The following is a 25,272-nucleotide window of genomic DNA, read 5'->3' as shown; positions in this document are numbered from 1 at the left end:
GTGTTTCCTTGTTTATGTGATTAGCCGTTATTGGACACAGCTGATCACATGGGTAAAGAGCCACGACATCAGCTCTTTACCGAGATTAATGATGTGCCGTGTCCAAGGGACAGAGAACACCACCGATTTCCACTCTGCGCATCCCCGTGGGTGCACAAGTGCTGCAAGAGTGCGAGCCCAGAATGAGAGAGCCACCTTGCGCTCGTCATTAAAGTAGTTAAGAAAAATGAACAAAATTTTAACCTTTTGGAAAATAAAATATATACAAACACGGGACATTACCTTTAAAGCTAAACAGTTGCAATACAAAAAGAATTTATTGACAAATATTTGATCACAGAATTCTGGGCCAAGGAACTTCTATAATTCATATGTTCATAGCAACAAAACAGTAATAAACACCGCCAAACACAGCAGATGTATTACTCTTAGGTTAAAATAATTTAGCTACATGGACAATTAAACAAATCATGCATAGTCAGTCAGTTGATATCCACAAGATTATCGGGAGAAATAAAGTAATCACATGCTGTAAAATTCCTTCACACCCAAAAATGAGGAATCACAAAGATATGTGCAAATTTATACAAACATCATCATAAATAACAATCAAATCATGTTTCCTTTATTTCTATAAAAACATTTGGCAGCCTATACATATGTCCCCCCCCAGTGCCACTGCACATATTATTCTGCAAATTTAAATATACATGTTAAAAAAAATACAACTTTTTCTTACAACAGTACTGGCAAATTCTTGTAGGAGTGCTCCAATATATAAATAGTGCATAAACCCAACATTTGGGCCGCTTTAAAAAAATCAGCAATTACAATTGTACAGTACACGTATGCACAGACATACACACACACTTTACAGGTTATTCACATAGCTGAAAAAAGCATCTTTCATGTGAAAATAGGGTCCCTACATGTCTATCCATGTGGCTTCAGAAAATATTTATACTTCATATACAGAATGTATAATTCCCTACATACAGCTTTGTATTCTCCTTATTAATGACATTCTCTAGTCAATCCAGCATTCGCGATTGCTGGATGATATGAAAAGCAGCTTACGTTCTCTCTTCTGTAACAGTTGGGAAGCAAAGTTCTGCGAACAAAAATCACAAATCATAGGAACATCCAGATAGCTGCTGCTCAATGCAGAAAACCTCTGCACAATACTTCACCCTATTGTAATCTTCGGTGGCTGCTGTGCTTTACTGCAGAAGAAAAGCCATGAATTTTCTCTGCCACAGCTTGCAGTCTCAAGCAAGGAAGGCCATGAAGCTACACTTCACTTTATACCTGCTCTTTCTTAGGATAAACAAGGAGAGGTCCTCCCTTGGATCATAAGGGCTTATCAATAACTGTAACCCCTAGAGAGAAAGAGGAGAGAGAAAACACATTAGACCAGTAAAAAGTCTCATTTACTAACTTATTAGAAATATTAAAAGGCAAAAAAAATGAAAAACAAAACATGTTATACGTACCTGCTCTGTGCAACGGTTTAGCACAGAGCAATCCAGATCCTCATCACCTGGCATGCCCTGCTGGCGCTCCTGGCCCCTACCTCCTGTTGAGTGCCCCCAGAGCAAGCATCTTGCAATGGGAGCGCCCAAGCAGTCTCGCTCCCGAGCCGCTGCTCTGTGTCCACGCAGACACAGAACCTCTGCACTGCCATCTTTCACTCTTCATTGGCTCACTGGCTGTGATTGACAGCAGTGGGAGCCAATGTCTCTCATTGCTGTCTCAGTCAATGAGGAGGGAGAGTCTCCGAAGAGTCGATGCTCTTGTGCACATCGCTAGATTGAGAGGGATCTGATGTAAGTATTGGGGAAAGGGGGGGGGGGCTGCTGCACACAGGTTTTTTACCTTCATGCATGAAGGTAAAGCACATTTAGCCCTTAGACCCCCTTTAAGGCCTCATGTAAATAGTTGTCTCAAGGTATTATCTTCTATACCAGCCAGTCAGCATTTTCCTTAATTACCTATGAATATCACCTTATTAGTGAAATAAGCCAACGTTCTGGGGCCGTTCAGGTTCTCTTCCTCAAGACAACATAGTGGCTGCCTTGAGGAAGGGACCCTGCACAGCCCCGAAGACGCTGGCTTATCTGACCAATGCGAAATCACACTAATAAATGAGTGTATATTTGTGTTTGCAATGGGGTACTAGTGAAGTCCCATAATATTTCTTTGATTTACGCATAGCCATTTGCTATAGTCAATATGGACACCCATCTATTACCAAAGGTCAACACTGAAAGGAGTGTGGTACTCATCCTGTTTTTAGGGTAATGACTTAATTCTCCAGTGCCCTTCTAAATCTTAAAAAAAATAATCTTAAAAGGTGTTTAAAAAAAAAAAAAACACACTATAGTTGGCCGATGGCATGCTGGCTTATTGTATAATATCAGCCATAAAGATATCCAAAGTGCACTTGCCACAAAGCAAATGCAACAATTAAGGACTACCAAGTGGATGCTCTTGGCAATCAAAAAACGCAATCTGAGCACTGCACTCTACCTGATTAAATGGATTTATAAGCCTGTGTGTGTGTGCCTCATTTTGAAATAAAACATACAATTATATATTGTATAATGAGGTAATGAGGTGATATAAAATCACAATTGTTAAGAAAAAAAAATAGAAAACCATCACGATACATAAATTATGCCAATGTTTTTTTTAGAAATATTCAAAATGAACAGCTGCTGACAAATGAGATATGAATTTACCATGAAGTCACATGGGCTATTTTTGTTTTTGAATGATACTGACCTCGTTCTAAGATGTTTTGATCTGTGTAAGTTTCTAATTAAATGAGCCCCCAGACAACAGTAACAAGAACAATGCTTAAAAACTTGAATTTTAGCTCCACAGTAATGTATAACCTTTGCATTATTAAAAGAGCTCTTAAAAGTATAAAAACAACAGCAACAAAAAAAAAGGAATTACAGAAGTACAAATGGCAAACTTTATTTTGCGGTTTTATCAGCACTTACTGTGTATGTGCTGAAATCTGTGTACTTCATTTTACTAATAGGCACTTAGTGAAAAGCAACCAAAAAAAAAAGCCCCGTTGGGCTTCAAAGCGGAGCAGGTAGGGCGGGCTGTGTGGGAGGACCCCCTCACACACCCACCATTGCCACCCGGGGCATGGAGAAAGGTGTCAGATTGCCTCTGGGGGAGGCCTGCCTACTCCCAACTCCTGCAGTCCCGGCTCCTCTCTCGAGTACACGCACAAAAATACACAAAATAAAAATGTGTATTAGTAAAGCCCACCAGCTAGTGGCAAAGGGGCCATATTATCTACCAAATGACACCCAATCTGCAGTATGCCTTCGTTTTACTTTACATCATATTAAAGTGGCACCCATGGAACTCTCTCTTTTCAGATTCCTCCCCCATCCGGTGTCACATTTGGCACATTTCAGGGGGGGGTTTGGTTGGGGCTAGATACCTGTGTAATCCAAGTATTAGCTCCCACCTCCGGGCATAGATAGCCTCCGTATCCGGGGATATCTATGCCATGTCCAGCCCCTCCTCTGTCCCCCTGCTGTCTTCTGGGAGACACACAGGTCCCAGAAGACAGCAAGGACCAGTGAGACCGCGCAGCACGACTTGGCATACGCAGTAGGGAACCAGGAAGTGAAGACACAAGGCTTCACTTCCTGATTCCCTTACCGAAGGTGGCAGTGCCTCCACTCGAGAACCGATCGGTTTTGGGTGAGAACATTGCGGGCGCCCTGGACAGGCAAGTGTCCATTTTTTAAAAATCAGCAGCTGCAGTCCCAATGAGTAGCCTCCATCACCCAGTTTTTTTTTGCAGAACTCTGCTTTAACAAAGGGCTTTATCAATAGCCTAAAATCCTACCTGCTGGCTGAAAATTGCAAATATGAAATTATATACATTATTTCATATTTACTTGCAAAAGACTTTGATCGAATACAATACATTTTCTTAAAGAGAAATTATGGAACTGACCAAATATTAAATATCTAAACTCAAGAACAAAAATTTGAAATATTGAAGTGTTTCAGTCCTTAGATGTGGTGACGGCATTTGTTTTTTAGACCTTTATTCCCACCTGGTGATCCTGCCAGTAACACTTACTTTTTACTGTATGGTATCTATGAAGAAGCAGTGTGGTCTCGCTAGAAGAGAACATGTGCCAGGACTGTGGTTCTGTAGTTCATAGATATGAACTGGGCTGATAACACTGCACAGTGTACAGGACAGCACTGGATTTCTGGCACATCACCAGGTTCTTTTTTTTTTTTTGCACTCATCAAAAAGATAGATCAAAATATCTTCAATGGTATACTTAACAGACCAAAAGAAAGCAAATCAGGAGACGTTTATTTTTAGGGTTTGCATGCACTTTAGGCTTTTATTTAGTTTGACTATATACTCAATGTAAAAACATATGTATGAAATGCTATTATACAAGATCTCTAGATTTTACCTGCATAACTTCTCCCTGTGCTCATACATGAAGGCAAAAGTATCCACTTGTCGGCTGCTGCGTTATAGTACTCTACAGATGCCAAATTACAGGATCCATCATCACCTCCAACAACATACAACATGCCGTCCACGGCACAAACACCTAAGTGATTTAAAAAACAAAAAAACAAAAAAAAAAACACACAGGGAACATGAAATGTGAATGCAAAGCTAAAAGAGGAAAAAACTTAAGTAAAAATGTCTTTGTTTACAATTTGCATTGGTTCAATTTGACATGCAGGCTACTGTATTTAAGCTAAAGAAGAACACCAGACAAAATTTGTGGAGAGTAAAGATTGGTCAGCTTTTTATTGCCATCTGTGTGCCTGTTGAGATTTTCCCTCACCTTACTGCTGCTGTGTATCCAGGATGTAGGGTTAATTTCCCCTTTGGGAACATAAGTAAAACCTAACAGTGTATCTATCCCCTCCATGTACAATCCAAAAAATGTAAATAAATAAAATAAAAAGAAGTCTCATTTAATTTAAGTAGTTTAAGACGAAAGTCACACTGGAGCCAGAGCCTCCTCCAAAGTCCTGCTTTCAGAGTCTACTGAACTTAATAGTCAGTGCCCCCCGAGGTGTACACCTCTCCTTGGTACAATGGAAAGCATCGGAGTAGACACCTCTCCCTATGCCCAGTGCATGTGTACCCCTGGGGAGAATTAATCATACCCTAAAATAGCCAGTTAATAAATGCTGGTAATAAAGAATTCCCTAAACAAGTATTTAAACGCGTATAAGCCCACCCCCAAAAAGTGATGAATGCTTGCCTTGGGAGCCAAGGGTCATTGGTGTGTCCAACTGGGACACAAGTTATTGTTAATTCAATCAACCCTAAAAACAATTACCCTTGGTGTGTGCGAGAGTGGTAGAGACTTTAGAATGCGAGTCCCTTTGGCAAACGGATTCATACTAATGTGTATTGTCAGTGCAATACATCTATAAACAAATAGCAAGGCACTTCAACATGGAGGCACTCAAGTTCTGACTCCTATCTGGTATTATATGCAACAGGCTTCTGGATAGTGGCACATGTCATGAATTTCCCCTGTAGCCAATATGATGATCAGCAGTTAGAAAAGTTAATGGCTGGGATAGAACTTGTGGCTGATCAATCAAGGAGCATCTGTAAGCAAATGTTGTGATCATATCCATTTCCCCATTTGATTCAGATGCTAGGCTGAAGTTCTCAGTTAGCCAAATGTGTACAAAGATCTGGTAATTACAATGATGTTCAAGTAGCAACCACTCTAAAGCCGGCCATAGACAGAGCGTTTTTCTTTCCAGCAACCATGTCAGTATTGATGGGGTAATCCCTCCCGCTGGGCCATTGTGTTCTCCCGGCATGGGGGCATGGGGAGCTGTGCCCCACCAGGAGAACACAGCGATTACTGCTAGCTGCTATAATAACCGATAGCAATAATCACGTATAAATTCAACATCATTGATCGATCGATCAATCAACATGGGTAGAATCAGCCTGCCCAAACATGGTTTGAATCTCGGCTGATCCCTGCTGAACCGGCCCGAGATTTGAACAGTCTATGACCGGCTTAAATTGCTGTGCGCAACTCTGCATTGTGCTTCTAGTGTACAAAGTTTTCAATAGATTAAAAATGTATTATCTTATCTATACTGAACAAAAGTCAGCTTTTCAAGGCTAAACTGTTTTCACAGGCTGGGGCTTGTTACACAGATCAAACTGGATATGCTGCAACTCATGAAAGAGAGCAATACCTTGTCAGTTTAGAAATGTGATGTGCACTTGGACATAGTGGTCTTTACTGTAATGGCAATAGATTTTCTGGTATCTGCAATTTCTCTATAATATCTTTAAGATATGTGGTGGAATTACATGATAAAACATACTGGCGACAGGCATCTTTAACATCTGCGATTATAAAACTGCTATAAAAATACAGTGAAAGTATTCACAGCGCCCAACGTTCTCCACATTTTGTTAGGTTGTTTATTCCAAAAAGGATTAACTTCAAATACAAACAATACCCCGTAATGACAGCGTAAAAGAAGTTTGTTTGAAATCTTTGCAAATTTATATAAAAAAAAAAACACACATGTACCCAAGTTTTCACAGCCTTTGCCATGACGCTCAAAATTGAGCTCCGGTGCATCCTGTTTCTACTGATCATCTTTGACATGTTTCTTCAACTTGATTTGAGTCCACCTGTGGTAAATTCAGTTAATTGGACATGATTTGGAAAGGCACACACCTGTCTGTGTAAGGTCCCACAGTTACACAGTGCATGTCAGAGCACAAACCAAGCCATGAAGTCCAAGAAATTGTCTGCAGACCTCTGAGACAGGATTGTATCAAGGCACAGGTCTGGGAAAGGGAACAGAAACATTTCTGCAGCATTGAAGGTCCCAATGAGTGGCCTCCATTTATGGAAGAAGTTTGGAACCAACAGGACTCTTCCTAGAGCGGGCCGCCTGACCAAACTGAGCAATAGGGGGGAAAGGGCCTTAGTCAGGGAGATGACCAAGAACCCAATGGTCACTCAGAGAGCTCCAGCGTTTCTCTGTGGAGAGAGGAGAACCTTCAAGAACAACCATCTCTGCAGCACGCCACCAACCAGGCCTGTATGGTAGAGTGGCCACTCTAGACACTTCTCAGTAAAAGGCACACGACAACCCAAAATGTCTGCAGCATTAAAGGTCCCAATGAGCACAGTAGCCTTCATTATCCATAAATTAAAGCGGGGGTTCACCCTAAAAAAAAATTCTAACATTACATCCAGGATACTAACAACATTTACAGTATGCAGGTCTTTTTTTTTTTTTTATCGCCGTACATACCGTTATATTGTGATTTTCTCCCCGGCTTCTGATTGCTGCGGGACTGGGCGTTCCTATCCCTGCGTCAGATGATTGACGTCTGGTGAAACAGTTCCCATGTCGCACAAGGCGCGTCACCAGATTTCCGTAAATAGCCGAGCTGCGAGCTGGCGCTATACGGCGCCTGCGCAGTCAGCTCTACACGGCGGGCGCAGGTGCCATATAAAGCCGACTCGCAGCTCGGCTATTTAATGAAATCTGGCGACGCGCCTTGTGCGACATGGGAACTGTTTCACCAGACGTCAATCATCTAACCCAGGGACAGGAACGCCCAGCTCCGCGGGAATCAGAACCCGGAAGCCGGGGAGAAAATCTCAATATAACGGTATGTACGGCAATAAAAAAAAGAAAAAAAGACCTGCATACTGTAAATGTTAGTATCCTGGATGTAATGTTAGAAAATTGTTTTTAGGGTGAACCCCGCTTTAAAGAACCGTCTGATATAAAAAAAATTGCAATGATCACCATTTTATTCCCTAGGGTCGCTGATAAAAAATAAAATGTATAATGTTTGTAATTTTCTAGCAAAAAATATGGATTTCAACTTGTAAACAAAAAGTGCCAGAAAGAGTCTGATCTTTACGTGGTTATCTCCAATAATCAATTCCAAATTCATGCAAACCCTACCCGTACATACCTGCATTCCTCCTGCACATGTTCATGTCAGCAACTGGCTTCCACTCATTTGTAGATGGGTCAAAAACTTCAACACTCTTCCTCACTAAGGGACCATCATGGCCTCCCACTGCATACAGCAAACCATTCAAGACTCCCACACCTACAAACCAGATAGGCATATAATAGAGTTGATGAAACCAGACCTTCATGTATACAATAAATATTAAATCGGTAGAATTATTAGATGAAAACCACATCCTTATATCTTCATATGGTTAGCCAGAATATTGATCATTCTGTCATATAGATTAGATTGTCAAAAGTATTGGGACACCTGCCTTCACATGAACTTTAATGGCATCCCAGTCTTAGTTCGCAGGGTTCAATATTGAGTTGGCTCACCCTTTTCAGCTATAACAGCTTCAACACTTCTGGGAAGGTTGTCCACGAGCGTGTCTATGGGAATGTTTGACCATTCCTCCAAAAGCTCATTTGTGAGGTCAGGGACTGATGTTGGATGAGAAGACCTGGCTCTCAGTCTCCGCTCTAATTCATTCCAAAGGTGTTCTATCAAGTTGATCTCAGGACTCTGTTTCCCTGCCCCAGCTGCTGCAGGGCCGAAAGAAGTACTCTCCCAGCCATCCACATGCCCAGCGGTTAAAAATGCTAGTTTAGCGAAATTGCTAGCACTTCAACTGCTGCCTTTTCAGTTGGTAGGATCTGCCCCCTTCCGTGAGTTTGTGGAATGTGCGGTACCTCAGTGGCAAGTTCCAAAACGCCACTTTTTCTCACGGAAGGCGATTCCGGCTCTCTACGCCATGTGGAAGGCAATGTCCATGCCTCGCTGGACAGGGCGGTCAGTGGTAAGGTGCATATCACCGCTGACTCATGGTCCAGCAGGCATGAACAGGGACGTTACCTCTCTTTCACGGCGCATTGGGTGACTCTGCTGGCAGCTGGGAAGGATGCAGGGCAAGGTACAGTAGTGTTGGAGGTTGTTTTTCCGCCACCACGCCTCCAAAACACTCCTACCGGTTGTGACACACCTCTCTCCTCCACCCCCTCCTTCTTCCTCTGTGGCCTCTTCCTGTGCTGATGTGTCCTCGGAACCAGCCGTGCTCCGTAGGCGTACGAGGGGCTACGCAGGAATGCAGGCAAAGAGATGCCATGCGGTGCTAGAGCTGGTGTGCTTGGGAGACAGGAGCCACACTGGGGCAGAGGTTCTGTCAGCTCTGCAGGGGCAGGCTCAGAGTGGTTGACGCCACGCCAGCTTAAGCCAGGAATAGTGGTTAGCGACAATGGCACCAATCTCCTCTCTGCCCTGCGACAGGGACAACTGACCCATGTACCCTGTTTTGCTCATGTTCTGAATTTGGTGGTGCAGCGGTCCTTGGGCAGGTACCTGGGCTTACAGGATGTCCTGAAGCAGGCCAGGAAAGTCTGTGTGCATTTCCGAAAAGGTCATATAATGCCACTGCTCGGCTGACAGACCTCCAAAGGGAATACAACCTGCCCAAGAACAGCCTAATCTGTGACATGCCCACCAGATGGAACTCTACATTGGCCATGCTGCAGCGGCTGCACACGCAGCAGAGGGCCATCAATGAGTACCTGTGCCAATATGGCAGCAGAACTGGGTCAGGGAAGCTTGGGTTTTTTTCCCCACCCCAGTGGGCCTTGATCAGGGATGCATGCACTGTCATGTCACCATTTGAGGAGGCCACAAGGATGGTGATCATTGACAGTGCATGCATCAGTGAGACTGTCCCTCTTATTCACATGTTGGAGCACACGCTATGTGGAATAATGGACAGGGCCCTTGAGGCAGAAAAGGAGGAAGAGGAGGACTTCCTTAAATCTCAAGGCCCCGTTTATCCAGACAGTGGTCCTGCTTGCCAGCCTAGCACACAGGAATAGGAGGAGGATTGTATCATCGGCATGGAGGTGGAGCCTAGCACTTAGCATCAGCTGCAGCAGTCTTCAAGGGATCATTTACAGTCACAAGGAACCCATGGACTTTTACGTGGCTGGGATGAGGTGGCTGCGGATCCTGTCGTCCTCAGTGACCCAGAGGACTGTGCCCCGAATGCCTCAGCGAACCTACGCTGCATGGCCTCCCTGATCCTGCAAAGCCTGCGCAAGGATCCTCGTATTCGTGGTATCAAGGAGAGGGATCATTACTGGCTGGCAACTCTCCTTGATCCACGTTACAAGTAAGGTTGCGGACCTTATCTTGCCGTCGCAGAGGGAGCAGAAGATGAAACATCTTCGGGAGGCCTTGCAGAAAGGTCTGTGCAACGCGTTCCCAGAACCTGGGGGATTACCAAATCCTGGTCCTGGACAACGTGTTGCTGAGGCTTCGGTGAGTCAAAGAAGGAGCGGTGGAGAAGGTGGCCGTCTGACCGATGCGTTCAGACAATTTTTTAGTCCGCAGCCCCAAGGTATGACCGGTTCCAGCAACCATCGCCAGCATCTGGTTTACATGGTGCGGGAGTACCTAGGGGCAAGATCAGACATGGACACCTTCCCCACTGAAAATCCTCTGGCTTACTGGGTCTTGAGGATGGATCACTGGCCAGAGCTTGCACAGTACGCAATTGATCTACTGGCTTGTCACAATTTTTTACATATTAACCTCTATTTCCCATCATTTTTTTTCACCAAAAATTTTAAATACTATACCTGGCTCCAGACAGCCAAATCCGGGTCTCCCTCCAGGATGGAAGGCTCCTCTTGCTCCTGAGAGGGCTCACCTTGAGAAGGATCAGTTTGGCTGCAGGGAAGGCTGGAGGCTTGGCTGGAGGGAAGGCTGGCCAGTCAAGTTCCTTCACCCCAAACTTGACCATCCATGGTCTTTATAGACCTTGCTTTGTGCAATGGTCCAAATCATTTGTTGGAGAGGAGATTATGGCTTGGGCTTGTTTTTCAGGGGTTGGGGCTAGTCTGCTTAGTTTCAGTGAAGGGAACGCTTAAGATGTCAGCTTACCAAGACATTTTGGACAATTTCATGCTCCCAACTTTGTGGGAACAGTTTGGGGGTGGCCCCTTTCTGTTCCAACATGACTGTGCACCAGTGCACAAAGCAAGGTCCATAAAGACATGGATGAGCGAGTTTGGGGCGAAGGAACTTGACTGGCCTGCACAGAGTCCTGACCTCAACCCCATAGAACACCTTTGGGATGAATTAGAGCAGAGACTGCGAGCCAGGCCTTCTCGTCCAACATTGGTGCCTGACCTGACAAATACGCCAAACTGGCAGGTGTCCCAATACTTTTGACAATACAGTGCATGTTGCAACCATCTTTAATGCTCTAATGTTTTTAATATACCAGGAATATGGTTGCTAGACAGACAATTTTAGAAAAAGAAGACCCGATATGTCAAGATGTGCTTATGTCAATATTAGTGTAGGCATGTGATTCTCAGTCTATTTCAATGCCAGAGTCGCTGTCAAGGTTACTATGTATGTCACCGTCATCCTCTCTGTGTCAATGTCAATATTCGGTCTGATAGAACTTGTGAGTGTGGGAATTTTCTTTTAAATATTCTAAAGCCTGGTACACACTTTAAAAAAAAAAAAAAACATCTCAGGTCAGAGTCGCTGTACTAACATCTGATGTTAGTACAGTGATCTCCGCCGCTGAGCTATTGTGTTCTGACAGGACGGCCCCCCCGCCAGAACACTCTGGTCAGTGCTCTCAGCCACTGGCCATACACACGGGCCGAATGTCGGACGTTTTTTATTGAATCAGCCGATGTCGCCCGGAATTCGGCCCGTGTATACTATGTTTACGTAATTCATATGGTGAAAACAAACTCATAGTAAAATCCGGGGATATTAGGAGTTACTTTGGCAAGGCAAAAATCTCTCAACTATGGCTTTGGGCTTTTCATAGGAGCTTGGACCCACAGGTCTTTTGTGACCACAGATGTTAAACTCTATTTTGCACATAACTCTCTAAACTAAAAGCACTAAAATATTACAGAGAAGATTTGTAACAACCATAAAAATATAACAGTATAAAAGACACCAATTGCCTACCGATGGCATTGGACAAAGTATTTAGAATATGGTGGGCTGCATGGCAGGGACTTGATAGAAATGATTGCTGTGCGGTTTTGTCCACACTAAATACATGAATACTGTAGGCAGTGTTAAGCCATAAGCTGTACTATCTATTTTTATTAGCAGTACCTGCGCCACTCCTTCGTGTGCCCATTTCTGATATGTAAGTCCATTCATTGGTGCTGGGATTATAACATTCAACCGTACTAAGACACTGTCGTGATGCTCCATCATAGCCACCAACTGCATACAGCATACCTAGAAATGAGGAAAGAACACATCACATAAGCATTGAAGTTAAACAAACACGCATGTTTTAGCTTTCAAGCCATATAGAATACCATGCAAAACCAAGATTTTAAATGACACATTACAAACAAATTACAATTTATAATTGAAATGGACATAATTAAATGTCTTCGTCACTGTTCAGTCTATTTTAACCACTTCAGCCCCGGAAAATTTGGCTGCTTAAAGCGGAGTTCCGGCCACAATTTCACTTTTTAAATATAAATACCCCTGTAGTACACAAGCTTAATGTATTCTAGTAAAGTTAGTCTGTAAACTAAGGTCCGTTTTGTTAGGTTGTTACAGCATTTAGACACTTTATAAAATAGAAATTGACTGGGGCCATCTTAAGTGTGGGCATCATGAAGCCAGACTATATGACTTCCTGGATTTCAGCCTTGCAGATCTCGCACATGCTCAGTGCTGCACAAACAGTGTAATAGGTTTCAGATTAGGCACCTGTACTGTCCAAGTCACATGATTCTTCGAGACTGGGGAGTGCAAAGACTCCTGGAAAGTTACACCCACTACATTCCCAGGAGTCTGTGCGGTGTAGGTTAGGAAGCTTAAGCACCTAGGTGCAGGAAGAGGGAAGATTAACTATTCTGCCTAGCAACAACACTTTGAAGGCATCTGAAACTGGTTGCAGTTCCGTCTTTGTTACATTTTTGTATCAATTTTTCTACAGTATGCTGACTAAAACATTTTAGCGGTGTTTTAGTGCTGTTTAAGCAGCGCTTTTCAGATGCTAGCGGGGATCTTTTAACCCCCAAGGAGGGTTTAACAAGGAGTTAAAAGCGCACGTGTTGCAGTGCTTTCAAAGCGCTTTTCAGGTGCTTTGGAAGCTCCGCCCATTCATTTAAATGGGCAGTGGCAGTGTAGGAGTGTTCGTACACCGCCCCAAAAATGCTGCTTGAAGGACTTTTTCCCGTCCCACCAGCACATCACTCCCGTGTGAAAGCAAACAGGCTTTCACACTGGGGAGGCATGAGAGGCAGTTTTCAGGCGCTATTTTTAGCCCTTAAACGCCTCAGTGTGAAAGGGGTCTAACGCTTTGCTGATCTTCTTGTAGCCTTCACATTTGTGTAAAGAAATCATTTTCTCTTTCTCAGGCCTTGTGACATTTCTCTTCCATGTGACGTCATTGCTGACAGCATGAAATGGGAAAGGGTTTTGTTGGGTATGGCCCTTTTATAATCAACTGTTTGCTGGACACCTGTATATTGAATAATTACACTCACATGTTGAATTATTGTTAATTAGTGTTTGTTGTCTTAATTTTGTCTGTAGAGAGACCGAGCAGAACACTGTAGCTGGCACCAGGGAAGGACAATGATGTGTTGGCTGGAAATAAACTTGCATTTTATCTTGTACTTACAGGTAAGAGTATAAGGCTTACATGTACAGTAAATCTCCCAAAACATGCATTAGGATATATTTACATATGTAGCAGTCAGTGAAGTGACCGGCGCGCATGCGCACTGGACGGCATGCTATCCATTAAAGAGCAGTGCCGCACTGTGACTTCCGCACACATGCGTGGGAGGGACATAACGGCCCATTCAAGCGACTGGAGCCCTGAACCCAGAAGGAAAACCGGGTGAAGATGGATTCCTGGTCAACGGCAGGACCAGTTTGCTTTTTTTATTAATTTAACGCAGTTAACAATCGCTTTGAGCAAGCTTTTGCAAAGCTTTCAGTAAGCGTCGAGCAGCTTTCCCCAAGCCTTTAAGCGCCCTTCAGCTCCTGTTTGGACAGGTTATGCCTTATGATCTTAAATGGGAGTGCCGACTCACTTTAAACAAGCTGCTAACAGGCTTCAGCAGGCTTTCAATAAACTTCAAGTAGTGATGAAGATTGATTGCTTGTTTAACCACTTACCGCCCGTCCGCAATGTACTTTGGATGCGCAGTTGCTGTAGGCAAAGCCACGTACCTGTACGTCACTGCTTACTTCTGGGTTTAGGGCGCACACATACGTGCCCGTCCGCCACCCACTGAGATTGCACACATTGGGAGCCTGTCAGCAAGTCCCACCCAATGATTTACTCCTAGGACCTGCTGATAAGCTGCGTGCAATCAAAGCCCAGAGTTCTTGTGTTGATTAACAATACAGAGGGAGTGATCTGTAAGTTTCTCATCTCATCCTTGCAAAGCAGGGATGAGAAACGGAGATCTCTCGTAAAAGCAGCACACAACACACACATTACACACAGTTAGGTACATAGTTAACCCTATTGATTACCCTAAATGTTAACCCCTTCCCAGCCAGTGTCATTAGTACAGTGAATAGTATTATCACTGTATTAATGTCACTGGTGATGTAAGGGGCAGTTAGTCAGTCCCCCCCCCCCCCCCCCCAGAGTCAGTTAGTGTCAGATTTTTTTTTTTTAGAATTTCAGTATATATACACACACACCATTGTTTGTAGGTGCTAGAACTTTCACGCAAACCAATCAATATATACACTTATTGGGATTTTTTTATTAGACAATGTAGCAGAGTACATTTTGCCCAAAATTTATGAAAACATTAGATTTTTTTTATTGGAGTAGAACATTGTGTTTTTTTTTTTCAAAATCTTCTGTGTTTGTCGCTTATAATCACAAAAAATATAAAACCCAGTGGTGTTCAATTACCACCAAAAGAAAGCTCAATTTGTATAAAAAAAAAAAACTATAAGAATTTAGTTTGGGTACAGTGTTGCATGACCAGGAAATCACCATTTAAAGTAGCGCAGTGCCAAATATTAAAAAGGGCTTGGTCACAAAGGGGGTAAAATCTTTTACAGCTGAAGTTGTTAAAGGGGCAATTGGCACTCCATTAAGATCTGTGTACAACATTTCCAAACAGGAGATGAAGGGCACCTTGAGGCTGGGTTCACACACATATAAAAATTGGATGTGGGTCTCTCCCCGCATCCAATTTGCATGACAGGAAAGTGTGAGCAAATTCAATGAAGCGGCTCTCAATGGAGCCAGTTCACACAGCTCTGGGGCGGCCGCAGTCAGCATTTACGCCTGTTTGTGGGTCCTGTGTGTCTTTGGTTTCCTATTCAGGTGCGAATTCAGGAAAAAAAAAAAATCGGACCAGATTTGCACCTGAATCGATGAACAGGGACACACTGGACCCCATGATGTGAACCCAGCTTTAAAGCTTCAAACAAACTAGCTGTTCACTCTGCTCCAATACCAAATTGAAGCCTGTATGAAGTCTGCATATCTACCAGTCCCACCCCAATGCTGTATCATAAGCCATAAAACGATTAAAGGGGGACTCTAGATAAAAACAAACTGCTGTGTTAAAGTGATTGTAAAAAATTAAAAACAACAAACATGTTGTACGTACCTCCGCTGTATAGTGTTTTTTTTCTTTCAGTTGTGACAGCCTCTGAATGTTTGTACTTGTTTTCGCACCACTCCTGCTCGCCCACACAGCTGCTTTTTGGCTCCCGTAGGACACTTATATGGTTCCCAGTGCAATCTATGTCTCAGTTTCCTGGCACCAGACTTTTTTGTTTTGTGGTTTTCACAGAGCAGCCACAATCCTCCTCTTCTTGGGGGTCCCTCTTCAGCTCTCCTGGGCATTCCCTCCTGTTCATTGCCCCCACAGCAAACAGCTTGTTATTGAGTCACAGCTCTGTGTGTCCATTAAGACACGGAGCTGCGGCCCCGACCCCGCCCCTTTCTATTATCATTGGCTGACTGAGTCCACCTGGGTGTAATTTAACCTCAGTATAAAATATAGCTGTTCTGTGAAGTCCTCAGAGGTTTGTTAGAGAACCTTAGTGGACACACAGTCTCATGAAGGCCAAGGAACACACCAGACAGGTCAGGGATAAAGTTGTGGAGAAATTTAAAACAGGAATAGGTTATAAAAAGATATCCCAAGCTTTGAACATCTCACGGAGCACTGTTCAATCCATCATCGGAAAATGGAAAGAGTATGGCACAACTGCAAACCTACCAAAATTGGCTGTCCACCTAAACTGACAGGCTGGCCAAGGAGAGCATTATTCAGAGAAGCAGCCAAGAGGCCCATGGTAACTCTGGTGGAGCTGTAGAGATGGGAGACTCTGTCCACAGGACAACGATTAGTCATACACTTCATAAATCTGGCCTTTATGGAAGAGTGGCAAGAAGAACGTCATTGTTGAAAGAAAGCCATAAGAAGTCCACTTTTGCAGTTTGCGAGAAGCCATGTGGGGAACGCAGCAAACATGTGGAAGAAGGTCCTCTGGTCAGATGAGACCAAATTTTAACTTTTTGGCCTAAAAGCCAACCGCTATGTATGGCAGAAAACCAACACTGTACATCAGTGGTCATAAACCCTGTCCTGCAGGGCCCACTAACAGGCCAGGTTTGCAAGATAACTGAAATACATCACAGCTGATATCATTTGCTCCTCAGTGACTGCAGTATTCTAGACTGCATCTCCCCAAGGTAATACATAAAACCTGGCCTGTTAGTGGGCCCGCAGGACAGGGTTGATGACCACTGCTGTACATCACACAGAACACACCATACCCACGGTGAAACATGGTGGTGGCAGCATCATGTTGTGGGGATGCTTTTCCTCAGAAGGGAGAGGGAAGCTGATCAGAGTGGATGAAAAGATGGATGAAGCCAAACACGGGGCAATCTTAGAAGAAAATCTGTTATGCCGCGTACGCGATCGGAATTTCTGACAAGAAAAGTTTGAGCTTTTGGTCAGAAATTTCGACCGTGTGTAGGACTCAGACTTTTCTCTCGGAATTTCCGACAGCAAAAAGCCGGTTCTCAAATTTTCCAATGGGAAAAGTTCTTGGCAGAAATTCAGATCGTCTGTATGCAATTCCGACTAAAAAAATTTTTTCTCGGCTTGTTGTACGTCACCGCGTTCTTGTCGGTCGGAATTTCAGACAACATTTGTGTGACAGTGTATGCAACACAAGTTTGAGCCAAGATTCAGTCGGAAAATAATCCACGGTTTTCTTGATGGAATTTCCAAACGTGTGTACGCGGCATTAGAGTCTGCAAAAGACTGAAACTCTGGTGGAGGTTCACCTTCCAGCAGGACAACGATCCTAAACATACAGCCAGAGCTACAATGGAATGATTTACATCAAAGCATATTCATGTGTTAGAATGGCCCAGTCAAAGTCAAAACCCAAATCCATTTAAGAATTTGTGGCAAAACTTGAAAAGTGCTGTTCACAGACGCTCTCCAGAGCTTAAGCCATTTTGCAAAGAAGAATGGGCAAAAAGGTCACTCTCTAGATGTGCAAAGCTGGTAGAGACTTCGCCAAAAACACTTACAGCTATAATTGCAGCGAAAGGTGGTTCTAGCCAGTATTGACTCAGGGGGGCGGAATACAAATGCACCCCACACTTTTCACATATTTGTAAAAAAATTTAATACCATTTTTCATTTTCCTTCCACTTTACAATTATGTGCCACTTTGTGTTGCTCTCCTACAAAAAATCCCAATAAAATACATTTACGTTTTTGGTTGCAAGATGACAAAATGTGCAAAATTTCAAGGGGTATGAATACTTTTTCAAGGCACTGTACACAGGAACATGCAGTCACTAAGAATCTACTATTCCAGCTGTTTGACATTGGTGTGATATCCATCAGCCTCAGGCTGGGTTCACACTTGTCGGACAAACGGTCCTACATTGGGAGCCTCATGTCGCATGACGTGTGAAAATCAATGTTTCCCTATGAGAGCTGTCTTAACTGGTCCTACACAAGTCGGTCCGACTTTGAAAATGCTCCCTGTACTACTTTTGGTCCTACATTGATCCTACTTCAACCCATTGAATATCATTGAAGTCGGACCAAAGTAGTATCCTGTTCATGAAAGTAGGATGGATGTAGGACCAATGTAGGATAAATGTAGGACCAATGTAGCAGAGTAAAGTAGGATGAAAGTAGTGTAGTAGTGTGAACCCAGCCTCAGGAGTTATACATTTATATCACTTGATTGTTAGCCTTTGCATGAACACCATTAAGTTTTTAAACTATTGCACCGTAGCTTACCACTAACAACACCAACTCCAACACTGCTTCTTCTAGTGTTCATTGGTGCAACATGAAACCACTCATTGGCTTTGAAATTATATGCTTCCACAGTTGCCAGTCCTACAAAAAGAGACATATGCAATTTTACCAAGAGCTGGAGCTGGAATATCTAGAACTAAATAAAATCACTGTTTAAATATTAACATGTTGCTTTATTTTTTCTGGATTGCAGCTTTCAGGCACCAATGTTAAGATCCATTTATGTGTGCGAAAACAAAATTTAAAGCAAAAGCAGGGTACGTGTAGAACAGAAGACTTGCATTAGCTCTTGGGAAAATGTGCTACTAGCTTGCAATACTACTCCCCCCCCCCCATCAGACTACCAGCTGCTGGTACAAGATGTTGTTTATTTCTCCTGGTGTCTTGTTTGTTGATGAGCTCATCCTCTCATTGGATAGGGAATGGGGTGTAGCCTAGGGAAAAGGATTTGATTGGTCAAAATGCACAGGAGGCCCTGATTTTTTTGTATTTAGCCAATCATGTTATTGACCTGTTGACAATTAACCTAATTAGTTGCAAAATATTTTGTCCACCTCTTCCTTGTTAGTACCACTTCGCCCGCTTTTTGTTGCACTGTGCCAACTTTTTTGAGATGTGTTGCTCCTATAAATTTAAAAATTACCAATTTTTTTTTTTTACAAACTTGTTCATTAAATTTTAACAATTTGCATACATAAGTACATATGGTGGTAACAAAATCTTTTTTTTTTTTCAAATGGTACATGTTTTCTCGGTTTAAACATTTAATGTTTTCTATTGTGAATAAAATATGTTTATGAGATTTGCATATCACTGCATTCAGTTTTTATGAAGATTTTACATGGCGTCCTAACTTTTTTGGAAATGGGTCTGTACATAACTACCAGTGATAATAAAAACACATTCAGATCAATAGCAATGTTTAAAAGGAGAAGTTCACCTTTGGAAACATGTTACATGTTCCACCCAATTTTAGGATGTAACATGTAACATGTTCCCAGTGCTGCAGCGCCGCCTCCCTCCCTGTGGTATCAGTACAGGGAGCAGTTCTACCTACTAGCTTTCACTTTTTGAAAGCAGCATGGCCGTGCCGGGCTCCACCCACATTGCCGCGTCATTCATACACAGAGCTCTGTGTATGAATGAACTACAAGTCCCGACAGCCTTTGTGGTTCTCAATGGACTACCATGGCGCTGTGGTAGTTCATCGAGTCTGCCTGTCAGTGAGTATCAGCTTACCCGTATGGAATTTATACGGTAAACAGATGCACTGACAGCATGCAGGAGACCTGATCGCTGGTGCGATGCTTTACAGTCCCCAAATACAAAAAAAATAAATAAATGCAAATTTTTTTACCTGCAAAAAGATGTGCATTTATTTTTTTGTACAAAGGTGAATTTATCCTTTAAAGCCTTTTGATGAGCAAAGCTTCCCATCCTCCCGGAGGAGGATTACCAGCAGAGGAGGAATCGGTACAATGAACACATCCTTACTGACCAAGTTCTAGGTCTTGTGGTGATTTTTCTGGTGTTTATTTTGGCTGAACTTAGGCTTTAGTCCAGGTTTACACTGCACCAACATGAAAAACGTGTGACTTCCGATCCAACTTTGCCCTGTGACTTTGTTCTGACCTAAATGTAACTTGTTACACTCTATGGCAAGTCGCATCAAAGATGGACCAAAGCAGTGCAGGAACCTTTTCTAAAGTTGGACAGACTTGTGTAGGTTCAATTAAAGCGGAGGTTCACCCAAAAATCAACTTTCTGTCACTAGATCCAGCATACTGCTGACATCTGCAGTATGCTGGATTTTTTTTGTACTTATCGTTTTAGCGGTCTTTCTTCTCCGGCTCCGAGCGGGGAATCCTTCGGGGAGTAGGCGTTCCTAAATCAAGCGCAGTTGATTGATGGGCTTGGATAGCGCGTCACGCCATCCGGAAATAGCCGACGTGACTCTCGGCTGCTTACGGCACCTGCCGTGTAGAGCTGACTGCGCAGGCGCCGTAAATTGCCGAGAGTCACGTCGGCTATTTTCGGAAGGCGCGACGCGCTATCCAAGCCCGTCAATCAACTGCGCTTGATTTAGGAAGGCCTATACCCGGAAGGATACGCCGCTCAGTCCCGGAGAAGAAAGACCGCTAAAATGATAAGTACAAAAAAAAATAAAAAAATCCAGCATACTGCAGATGTCAGCAGTATGCTGGATCTAGTGACAGAAAGTTGATTTTTGGGTGAACCCCCGCTTTAAGACAGCTCTCCTAGGGATACATTAAATTTCACATGTCATCTGACTTGGGGTCTCACCAGTCAGATCCTATGTCACACCAGTGTTAACCGGGCCTTACAAGCCTAAGTTGTCATTATGGGGTTTATTTACTAAATCTGGAGAGTGCAAAATTAGTCACGCTTCTAACTTCAGCTTGTTCAATTAAGCTTTGGCAATATAATCTGGAAGGCGATTGGTTTCTATGCAGAACCCAGAATGATTTTGCACTCTTCAGCTTTAGTAAATCAACCCTTAGGTGACAACAAGGCAGTCATTTCACTACCGCCCTGTTAAAGTAGAAAAAAATGTATCTACTGGCATAATTATAGGTAATAAAACGATTAAAGGGGGACTCTTGATAAAAACAAAAACTGTTGTGTTAAAGTGATTGTAAAGTCTCTTTTAAAAAAAAAAAAAAAAAAATAACAAACATGTTATACTTACCTCCGCTGTATAGTGGTTTTTGCTTTCAGTTGTGGCTGCCTCTAAAAGTTTTTATACTTGTTTTCGCACCACTCCTGCTCGCCCACATAGCTGCTTTTTGGGCTCCCGTAGGACACCTATATGGTTTCCAGTGCAATCTGTCTCAGTTTCCTGGCACCAGGCTTTTTTGTTTCATAGTTTTGCACAGAGCAGCCCCGATCCTCCTCTTCTCAGGGTCCCTCTTTGGCTCTCCTGGCCCCTCCCTCCTGTTCATTGCCCCCACATCAAGCAGCTTGCTATGGGGGCACCTGAGCTGAGTCACAGCTCTGTGTGTCCATTAAGACATGGAGCAGCGGCCCCCGACCCCGCCCCTTTCTATTATCATTGGCTGACTGACAGCAGTGAGAGCCAATGGGGCCACGCTGCTGTCCCAACCAAAGAGGAGAGTCCCGGATTGTCAAGACATTTCTACAACATCACTGGAGCTAGAGGGACCTCAGGTAAGTATTAGTGGGCTGCTGCACACAGAAGGCTTTTGATCTTAATGCATAGAATGCATTAAGATAAAAAAACTTTCTGCCTTTACAAATACCTTAATGCCAACAGACTGCATCATATAGGTTATTTTTTGTCTATGGTGACACTTTAAATGGAGCCTATCAGAATAAAAATAGAAGATCTGCCATTGTACCAATGCTTTTAATAGTGCACGCTTTTTCACACTGCAGTGCAAAATGTACACTATATATTAATATCACCTCACAGTGATAACAATGCTCTTCCTATACCAAATGGCGCATTTACCTGTACTGCCGTCAAATCCTCCAACAGCATAGAGCAGCCCATTCAATACAGCAGCCCCGAGAGTACTTCTCCTGTCCTGCATGTTGGCCACACTTAGCCACTGATCCTTCACTGGGTCATACGAGTCTACCGTACGCACCCGGAGCGAGCCATTAAATCCACCAACAGCGAACACATGTCCATTCATGTATACCACACCTGCAGAAACAGCAATTAATAATGATCATATAACTTTTATAATTTGCCAACATTACTACCTACAAATACAAAACACACAGGGATAGTTTGTGTGTACAATAAAGTAGAAGTTTCAATGGCTGCCATGGTCTTTAACACATTGCAAGGAAAAGGAAGAGTTAAAGCGGAAGTAAACCCATCCATTAACAGTTTAACAGTTACATTTCTGGCACGTGCCGGAAATGCAACACAGCGTCTCCCCGCAGGGATGTAGTCCCAAGGCAGGGGGCGAGCACGCCGACTTACCCCCAGCCAGAACGGCTCGGATGATGGGGGCAAGCTTACCGAGGAGGAACAGGAAGTGAGGAATTCAGACAAAGAAAAAAAACATTTAGAAGGGAAATCAAAGGAAAAGGTAAGTGAACCAACAATGCACTAGCTTAAAGGAACCTATTTAGGTTTAAAAAAAACTTTACATAGTCTCAGTTTCTTGCATGCAGCCACACAGATCTTGTCATCTTGTCATAACCCCCATAGTAGTAGTATCCTCTGCCCCCCTTCACATTATCTCCCACGGTAGTATCCTGTGCCCCCCCCCATTCACATCAACCCCTGCAGCAGCGTCCTCTGCCCTCCTTCACATTTGTTTGGAAAGAGGATTTCACATTGGTTGCACTGCTCTATGCACAATACAATTACCATAGTCTATAGTCACTAGTTCATTTCAGGATTGAGCAAGAGAGGGTGGCTACATTCTTACATACAATGGGACCTTGGAGAAGGAATGTAGCCACCCTTTAACGAGAGGTCAGCTCACTGGAACAGTCTAAAGACCCGTACACTGGATACGAAAATCAGATGAGAAAAGTTAGTACGACAAGCTGTCCGACGATTTTGAGATCGTTAGTACAGTGCTTTTTGACAGCCGATTTCACTTTTTTGTCAGACAAATGCTGGATGTGCAGACTATAAAAATTGTCGGATGTGAACTCAACATCCGATTTATGTTTCACTAATGCGGTTTTCATACGAAAAAAAAATCGTAAGAGCAAGACTACGCATGCTCAGAAACGAAAGACTACATACAAAACTATTCAACACATTACGTCACTTCTGACGCTGTGTTCTGTCGTATGAAAATTTTTGTATTGCGAGTAACCTCTTCACTTTTGACATGACTAGCATGCCACAAAAAACGAACGTTTGATTGTCTGAAAATCTAAGCGTGCGTATAAGGCTTTAGAGCAGGGGTCTTAAACTGGCGGCCCTCCAGCTGTTGCGAAACTACAAGTCCCATCATGCCTCTGCCTGTGGGGGTCATGCTTGTAACTGTGTCAGCCTTGCAATGCCTCAAGGGACTTGTAGTTTTGCAACAGCTGGAGGGTTGCCAAGTTAAAGACCATTGATTTAAAGTAACAGAACGTACTTTGAGCTAAGAATACATACTTGAATAGAATTTCCCTTTGTCACTTTAAATACACTTCTAGTGAGAAAACAGTTAACTGATCAGCCCTTCCCGAGCAGTCATTGTCACACTGAAGTCGCTGTCTGGGTCAGGGTACACAGCAAACAGGACTGTGGAATACAGGGGAACAAACCTGATCTGCATCGTCTTGATGGTAATTCAGCCACTTGGTGCCACTGTTCATCTTTGAAATCATAGCACTCCACGCTGCGAATTGCCTTGGGAGCCTGGCCTCCAACTACCACCATTAACTGCAGAAATAAAAAAAAGAAAGAATGTGATCAACATCATCTCCCCTACTGCTTTCCACGTGAACTATGTAAAGCAGCAGGCAGTAAATAAGTGACGGCAAAGTAAGATCATGTGCATTGTATGGTTACAGTCATGTGTAATGTATTTTTCCTTTATTATTGTACTCTACAATAACACATACAACTCGGAATCATTGTCAAAGTGGTAGTATGCCAGAGGCGGTGGACAGGAAGGAATAGTATATCACTAGTGGACTTGTCCGAAGGTCAAAAGGATTCTGAATTTGTATATACAGTGCTGGAAAAAAGTATTCCCGATTTTATTAAAAAAAATTGCATACAAGTGTCACTTAAAGCGGGGGTTCACCCCAAAAAAATGTTTTAACATTAGATTGAGGCTAATTGTGGGAAGCACAATCAGGTGTTTTTTTTTTTTTAAATCAATGCAGTACATACTGTTTTAGAGATAGATGTTCTCTGCGGCTTCTGGGTATGGACTGCGGGACTGGGCGTTCCTATTTGATTGACAGGCTTCCGACCGTCGCATACAGTGCATCACGAGTTGCCGAAAGAAGCCGAACGTGGGTGCGGCTCTATACGGCGCCTGCGCACCGACGTTCGGCTACTTTCGGCAACTCGTGACGCGCTGTATGCGACTTGTCGGAAGCCTGATGACGTGGATTCCACGAAACATATGTCGGTGGCTAAGGTCTGACATTCCGTTCCCCAGCTGATCCTGTTCACAGCCTCTGCAGCTACGACTTGGACATCTGACCACACGGTGGCTTGTGCGATCTAGACAGAGTCCCAAACACTACGCATGCAGTCCTAGTGCCGGGTAGGCACCTACTCAAGCAAGGGGCCATTCAGCTTGTTTTTAATGATGTTTTATTAAAGCGGTAATACACTATAGACCTCTTGTTTTTGTGGATGGAATTCTGGGATACCATGGGTACAAGCATCGTGGCAGTTTCAGCATGTGGTGAATAGTGTACAGGCACAGTAACCTGTTCAGCCTAGCAGACCTACTTTTTCAATAAAGTGGTTCATAAATCTGGTAAGCGCACTCCCTGTTAAGAGCACATCGGGTGAAGTTCTATTGGATGGTGGTGGCTGCATTTTCACCAAGATTGATTGCATGAACACTAATTGAAGTATCCTGTGAAGGCGATCTCTTATGAACTGTGTTAAATCTATTGTGTCAATCAAGAGACACACACTTTTTTGCACCATAATCTTTCACATTTTATTTATTATTTTTTATTTAATCTTGTTGCATTTATCCAATCTTTTCACAGATTTTATATTTTTTGCAATTGTGTACACACTGGATATCTCTAGGTAGAGATTTATTGATTGTTGGATCCATATATATCAGAGTGTTTAATTTATTAGCATCACCCTGCCATTTGGGATCCTCCTAGTGAGGGTGTCCCAATTGTTAGGAATTATTCTCACTAGCGCCCTCTTTCACATTTCTATTTTATTATATACTTTAA

The 25,272-nt window shown here is 43.2% G+C and overlaps 1 protein-coding gene across 4 annotated transcripts in view; it reads right to left on the bottom strand.

Annotated features, from left to right (window-relative positions):
* Positions 1 to 283: 283 nt before the first annotated feature.
* The window catches only part of KLHL2 (kelch like family member 2), a 208,647-nt gene continuing 183,658 nt past the window's right edge, over positions 284 to 25,272 (bottom strand). For all 4 annotated transcript variants that reach the window (XM_040332792.1, XM_040332800.1, XM_040332814.1 and 1 more), the window contains 7 exons: positions 23,656 to 23,773; positions 21,881 to 22,078; positions 18,367 to 18,468; positions 12,185 to 12,313; positions 8,009 to 8,149; positions 4,473 to 4,616; positions 284 to 1,379 (listed from right to left, as the gene is read on the bottom strand). In XM_040332792.1, the coding sequence (XP_040188726.1) occupies positions 1,351 to 1,379; positions 4,473 to 4,616; positions 8,009 to 8,149; positions 12,185 to 12,313; positions 18,367 to 18,468; positions 21,881 to 22,078; positions 23,656 to 23,773 (861 nt within the window). In that variant the 3' untranslated portion in view covers positions 284 to 1,350. The remainder of the gene's footprint in view (positions 1,380 to 4,472; positions 4,617 to 8,008; positions 8,150 to 12,184; positions 12,314 to 18,366; positions 18,469 to 21,880; positions 22,079 to 23,655; positions 23,774 to 25,272) is intronic.

This window comes from Rana temporaria, chromosome 1 (assembly GCF_905171775.1).
Source record: "Rana temporaria chromosome 1, aRanTem1.1, whole genome shotgun sequence".
Classification (NCBI taxonomy): Eukaryota; Metazoa; Chordata; class Amphibia; order Anura; family Ranidae; genus Rana; species Rana temporaria.
This window is presented reverse-complemented; position numbering and strand designations above follow the sequence as displayed.